The 7,116-nt window shown below is 41.1% G+C and overlaps 1 protein-coding gene across 1 annotated transcript; it reads left to right on the forward strand.

Annotated features, from left to right (window-relative positions):
• The first annotated feature begins 220 nt into the window (after window positions 1–220).
• On the forward strand, window positions 221–6,078 carry LOC124247849 (trace amine-associated receptor 2). Its single transcript, XM_046677617.1, has 3 exons — window positions 221–261; window positions 2,380–2,383; window positions 5,086–6,078. The coding sequence occupies exon 3, from the start codon at window positions 5,158–5,160 to the stop codon at window positions 6,076–6,078; it is 921 nt and encodes a 306-aa protein (XP_046533573.1). The 5' UTR covers window positions 221–261; window positions 2,380–2,383; window positions 5,086–5,157.
• The last annotated feature ends 1,038 nt before the right edge of the window (window positions 6,079–7,116 follow it).

Genomic DNA, 7,116 nt, shown 5'->3' on the forward strand with positions numbered 1-7,116 from the left:
GGCGACAGGAGGGCGTTAAACAGTGTGGGCCCTCTAAAGCTCAGCCCTCTTGTGGCTGCACCAGTCACATCCTTAGACAGCAGGCCCGAGCCAAGCAGACTGAGATCACACAGAGCGGGTAGAACTTTAATTCAAGCAGGACCCCGATGTCTTCTGGTGACCAGTATTGGATTTCATCTATATCTGGGGTATGTTGTCTCCTAAGGCTGACCCAACAGAGAAAAATGAACTTCCATATTTTAAAAGAACACAAACAAAAAAGTAGACCCTTTCTTATACGAGTAGATTTAAGCTGGGAACATCTGAGAAGATTCTGACATCATCATCTGAGTTCCTTAGAGAGATAATAATTATGCCCCATTCCCTCTGGTCTAAGAGGGTTGATGAGGTTTGTTCTCAGTCACAATTACACAAAGGAGAAAAGAGAAAAACAGCGGGTGGTAAGGCCTGTTCTCAGTGACTGAAACGTGAGATGAAATACGGACAGTGACAGTCTCAGATTTTCCTGAAGATGGAGGGCACATATCCATTTTCCTCTTGAAACACTGGCCCCATCCCTCTGTGCTTGGGATCAGGTTCTTTAGGGCCACCCGTAGCTCAGTGGTTCAGATCTGCTTTACAGACGTTATAAAATAGCGCACTCAGAGCCTTCAGTGCTGTGGGTGAGGAAAACAGGTGAGCGGAGGCTCCTGAGAGCCTGGAGGAGCGGTTTAGGCTCGTTAAGCTGCTAGACTTTAGGAACACAAAGGTTTGTTTTTGCTTTTTTTTTTTTTTAATTTTTCAGACCCAATTCCCTTGAGATCAATTGTTAAATTATAGACGCGCACCATTCACACAAGTTCAGGTCTTGGAGCTCTATATAAGCATTCACAGTAGTTAGAAAAGAAACAAAGTTCCCTGAGTAAGGACTTGAAGCAACAATGGCATCTTCTATAGTGCAACAGGTATGTGGAGAGGGATTAAGAAGGAAGATCTGTGCTTTCTCTTCTTTGAGGTTTTCTTGAGAAGTCAGTTGTCCCCCTAACAATGCAGTTGCATTGCTGGCGCATCGACTCTTCTTTCTTGCATTTTGGTCTGGTGCATAGAGAATGTGTAGGAATGTGGAAGATTGTCGGCGCAGGACTTAATATGAATTTGTCATAAAAGGCAGAGCCTTTTAAATATGTGAACAGGATAATGTGCTGCCTTTTGGCCAGTGCAGCATGTTTCCTGAGAAGATCTAGAATCCTGGAAAGGTTACCTCCTCATAAGCGGCTGAGTAAACTGTTTATCACTGCTGTTCACCTAAGAGAAGCAGAGGATTAAGGCGGTCATCTGGTCTTTGCATACACAGTTGCATCCCTCTACTTTCTTAGGAGAAATCTCTTCTGGTTGAATGTATTTTTGAACGTTGTGTTCATCCCAACAAGGAAAGAAGGAAAGAAAAAGGAAGACGAGGGCAAAGGCACCTTTAATAATGCCCTTTCTGTATCAGGCATTGTGCTAAGACTGTTCATAGTATTATTTAATATGTTAAGATTCCTTAACATTGAATATTTGATAAAAATTGAACAACTAAAGGAAATCAATAGGTTGGGCAAAGGCAAAATAATTCAAGGAAAGCAAAAAGAATGATTAGCAGGAAGAAGGACTTTGTAACGTCCCTTACAAGTCTTAAAAGTGGTTGCTAAAGCAAAGGAATATTTAATATGCAAGCACCGATCAAATTTAACGACAAGGCAAAAAGAAATGAGATCATATTAGAAAAATCAGAAAAGTCTTTATTATTGGTCATGGTCCTGCAGCTCAATCACTTTCTCAGGGGTGTAGAAATCAATTTATGTGAACAATTGAGTAGAATAAAAAGTTAGACATGGTATCTATTCACAGGCTGAATGGGCAAGCAATTCAGTATGTTCCAAATCTTGCTTTTTTGTGCCTGAGCCTCCTGTGGAAACATAACAGTGTGGAGAAAAGGCCAGATTTTCTATTGCAATCCTCATTGCAATCCTTGTATCTATATATGCTTACGTTAATAGGTTTAAAAAATGGAAAAAATGATACTTGAAGGATATAGCCTTTGAAAACATTGTTTTTGGCATTTAGCTTTCCACAGTTGATCTGAAACATGTAAAGATATGGCCACTGAAAGGTTTAAACTGATGATGGATCACTTGCAAGAAATATGCCAAACGTACCACAGAGAAAGATGATGATGAAGTGGAATTTATTTAAAAATATTGTTTGATGAAGTCACCAAGTAGTCATCTAATGTGCCCCTTCCTGCTCTGTGGCCAGTGTACAAGGAATGCAAACTTGCACATCCTATTATGTGTTTCAAAGAACTTTATTATAGTTCTTAGAGTTGACCGGCTAAAGTTCCAGAATGCTCAAAGGCAGGGAAGTCAAGCTCCGTACCCTGTGATTTGAAGCTTAGAAGAACTGAGTAAGACTTTTCCAAAAGTGGTAAGGTAGGATGATTAACAATATCAAAGTCACTGAGCTAGGAGCACAAAGAAGTTTGCAATTAAATCTTAAAAGTTACTGTTGAGGAGTTGCCTTTAGGACAAGAATATTGTGTGTGTGTGTGTGTGCTTTTTTCATTAAAATGAAAGTATTTGTTATTTCTCCTAGCTTTACTTTCTAAGAAGTGATGTGATTTAAAAATAAACTAAGAAAATTTTCTTTGGCTATCCTGTGCTTTTCAGTGAGCATTTTGAAGGTGATTAAAACTTTCTTCTCTATTTTATAAAACTGCATTTTCTCCCAGTCTTGTCTTCTGTGCTGGTGCTTAACTGGTCAGCAGGTGGCTAAGAAGGAATGGTAATTAACCGAAAAACTTGGTACCAAGATGGGGGAAAATTCCTTGCCTCTTGTTTTTATCTCCTACCTTTTTCCCTGTGAGGATGTAAGGAGGAACAGGAGACAAATGCTATATGCATATTAGAAAGCTCTACTGTAGCTGCTGAAAATGAATACAGTTTAGGAACCAATTGTATACATTTTAGAAATTTGGGGATAAAAATGTTTTGGCAGAACTATCTTTCAGGAATGTCTGTTGTTTCTTTAAGCAGCATTAGTTGACAGAGACCCCAAGTGCAGTTTGGTGGTGTTCCTATTATGGGGTTGTAATTACCCATGTCCCAGATGTAAAGATGGCTCCTTTTCCATCTTTATCTCCATTGCTAAAATGTGTCCCATCTTATAGTTAGACCATTAGTTCTGCACAGGTGGGGACAGGATCCCAGAGCAGGAAGGATGAGGAGAATAAAATAGCCTTGGACTCAAAGCTCAGAATCAGTTGGAAAAAGCTTTTAATTTTATTCTTCTGTAGCTAACTCAACTGCTTCCATCTTTTTCTTTTTTAAATCACCACTTAAATTTGAGGACAAAGTGGGAAAGCCCCTTGACTCTATACTGGCTAAGAACACCAGTCTGGGGAGCGCCAATGAAACTAGAAACCCTCCCCTCTGCCTTTCCCTCCTCTGCTCCACCCTGCTGCTCCTTGGTGTCTCAGAGATCCTGCGAGTGTCTTCTGTTCACCCTTCCTTCTACTTGAAACAGGCTTTTTTCCCTTCTGTTCAAACCCTCTCCACCCATTGAGAGCCTGATCAAAAGCTCCCCCCTTGCTGGAGCATTTTTGTCTACCCCCGCCTGAAATTCTCTTGTCCATTTTTGATCTTTGGCGGCACACTTGCCTCGACCTCTCCTCGGCTGGTTAATCACCACTGTTCCTTTTTATCTGCGGTGCAGAATCATGAGGGTTTATGTATGGATGTGTTTCGTCTCTTCGGCTGTTTTGCAAACTTTGCAGCCCGAGACTAGCTCACGCTTTCTTGTTGCTTCCATTGTGTCTTGTGTCCTGTGGGCACTCAATAAACAGTTATTGATCTGCATGTGATGGTGCTCTTATGTCGCAGTAATTTAATGGTTTTCTTGTTGGTAACTGGTCAGGTCATTAATGGTCAAAGGCTTTCTGCAATATTCCCAGTTATGCTTCGTGTTTAGATAGTGATTTTTTCCTTAATGTACGTTAAGAAAGAAAGTTATGCTACTTTGTGAACATGTTACATCCAAATATACGTGTAGATGGCAGGATGCAAATTTTTATAGGCAAAATGAAGACACTGGCCAACACAGAGAGGGCGCGGGCTGTTTGGTTTTCTTGTGGTGGAGATGGCTTGCTTTCCTGGAGCCTGCCAGCCACCTGCTCCTAGCCCTCTGTGTGGCTCACACACTGGAGCTCCTCAGGCTGCCATCATGGCCTGTGGTGCATTTTATGAGGCTCCAAGGAGAGGCCCCGGGGGAGCTGTACCTGCTCTTCACAAAGAAGTGAGTGCTGTCAGCTTTGACCCCTGCCCACCTCTGATTTAGCTGTTCTGGCTGCCGGGATGCTCATCAAGACTCCATGACTGGCTGAATAGGGTGCTTCTACCAGATCATTGGACAGCCTTAAATGTTTCTTCCCCTGTCAAACAACCTTAGCACGAAAAAACTGGAAGCACAGTGAAAATAACGAAACATGAATGAAACTGTTTTCAAATAAACTCCTGATCACACAAGACAATAGACTTCAATCAAATCAAAACTGATTATGTTCCAGACTCTTTTGAAGGAGAAGTCAATGTATTGTCTAGTAGATATCTATGTACATAAGGAGAAGCAAGAATAAACTTGCTTCTTCTTTTTCTCCTTGTTTTCCTCCTCCTCTTTCTACTCCCTTTCCTCCTTCTCTTCCCTCCCTTCCCCATCCCCTCCCCTTCTCTCTCCTCACCCCTCCTTCTCCTTTTCATCCTCATTCTTCTTTTTAATTTCAGGCCTTGGCATAAACTAAGAGCTTACTAAACATTTTTGGTATAATTTGAATCAAAGCAATTATAGAGTAAATAATGATCATTTAGACTTATTAGGTTAGAAGTCTATAAAGTTGCAAATAAAGGTTAAGATAAATAAATGAGAAAGATCATAAGTAACATTTCAGCATAAATTAATTATCTTGCTTGAGTCTTCTACGTCTTTCCTAAATTTTTCTGCGATAGCACATATAAAACATAGAATATTTCATATTATCTGACAAAATTCCATGTGTTCTTGCTTTTTCTGAAGGAAATAGATTGCTCTGAATATGGAAATGGATCTTGCCCAGAAAATGAAAGGCCACTGGGTGTCCGAGCTGCCATGTATTCATTCATGGTGGGAGCCATATTCATCGCAGTGTTTGGCAATCTTGCCATGATAATTTCTATTTCCTACTTCAAGCAGCTTCACACACCAAGCAACTTCCTCATCCTCTCCATGGCCGTCACTGACTTGCTGCTGGGGTTCACCATCATGCCGTACAGTATGATCAGATCCGTGGAGAACTGCTGGTATTTCGGGCTTACATTTTGCAAGATTCATTATAGTTTTGACCTGATGCTTAGCATCGCGTCCATTTTCCATCTTTGCTCAGTGGCTGTTGATAGATTTTATGCTATCTGTTACCCTTTGCGTTATTCCTCCAAAATGACAGTTCCAGTCATTAAACGGTTGCTGCTTCTCTGCTGGTCAGTCCCCGGAGCCTTCGCGTTCGGGGTGGTCTTCTCGGAGGCCTACGCTGATGGAATAGAAGGCTATGGCATCTTGGTGGCTTGTTCCAGTTCCTGCCCAGTGATGTTCAACAAGCTATGGGGAACCACCTTGTTTATGGCAGGTTTCTTCACGCCTGGGTCTGTGATGGTGGCGATTTATGGCAAAATTTTTGCCCTATCCAGAAAACACGCTCGTGCAATCAATAACTTGCCAGAAAATCAAAACAACCAAATGAGGAGAGACAAAAAGGCAGCCAAAACTTTAGGAACAGTGATGAGTGTTTTCTTATTATGCTGGTTTCCCTGTTTCTTCACAATTTTATTGGATCCCTTTTTGGACTTCTCCACTCCCGGGGTTTTGTTCGAGGCTCTGACGTGGTTTGGTTATTTTAACTCCGCGTGTAATCCCTTAATATATGGTTTCTTCTACCCCTGGTTTCGCAGAGCGCTTAAGCACATTTTGCTAGGTAAAATTTTCGGGTCACATTTCCATGACACTAATTTGCTTACTCAAAAACAAGCTGAATAGACTTACTCTGTATGAGTGAATTGAAGCAAAAGGACTGGAGCTGGAAGAAGGAAGTTGCTTAAAGAGAGACAGTGTGTGTATATGTGTGTGATTTTGGCCACCATAGAAAGGTCTTAGCTTCTAAGACTTGAGGACAAAAAAGAAATCTTCTCTTTAGACCAAAACCTCACCTTTTCAGGACACTTCTTATACCAGCTACTTCCAGGGGGAGAAAAAGAAGAAAATTAAAAGGGACAGAGAAGATGAGGAAAAGCCAGGAATAGGATGAAGGGGACACACGAACACGTTTACACTCTTGGGAAGGGATCAAAACACAAGCCTAGCTTGAGGTCTGCTCCCTCTCACACTGCCACACACTCTTGGTGGGAGGGTTCCCTTCACTGTTTCTTCCTCAGTGTCTGACCAGGACATTTTGAACCATCACCTACCAAAAATTATAGGTAATTAAATATGTAAATAATTTTTAAAAAGCACGTTCTGTCATGAATCAGTCATTTGTTAGCTGAGAGTCAAGCCTTTGGAAGATTTTACTGTTGCAAGATTCAACGTTTTCTGAGTGAAAGAAGAAATGGAAACTGTGTGACTGAGGCCACAGGTTTCACGTACATTTTCATGTATCTTCTTAGCCGTGGCCCCTGGCAACGGTCTATTTTACGAGCAGGAGGATTCTTCCTCAGGCTCGTACACATTTTGTATTGCTAATTGCTGTTCTGATTTTTAATAAATGTAAAGCATATACCAAAAAAAGTTGTGTTTTGAATCTGTCATTCCTTTTTGCTCAATATTGACACAATTATTTTTGAATGGTAGAGTGGCGGGAAGAGCAAGCAAAGAAGAAGACCAATATCTGTATGCTGGAGGGTGCTCTGGGTACCAGAGACTTTATGTTTATTATTCGATGTCTTTTTAACTGCAAGCCGAGGCCCATTAGTAACCTGTAAAATCAATTTAATGGTCTGCAACCAGTGGTCGACTGATAAATGTTTAACAACCTGGCTTTGAAAAGGAAAAAGAAAAAAGCCCTGATTTGTAGAATTT

This window comes from Equus quagga, chromosome 11 (assembly GCF_021613505.1).
Source record: "Equus quagga isolate Etosha38 chromosome 11, UCLA_HA_Equagga_1.0, whole genome shotgun sequence".
Lineage (NCBI taxonomy): Eukaryota > Metazoa > Chordata > Mammalia > Perissodactyla > Equidae > Equus > Equus quagga.

Bases quoted from the DNA above. Each gene is read 5' to 3' on its own strand.
- LOC124247849 (XM_046677617.1), top strand. From the start codon at position 5,158: ATGTATTCATTCATGGTGGGAGCCATATTCATCGCAGTGTTTGGCAAT.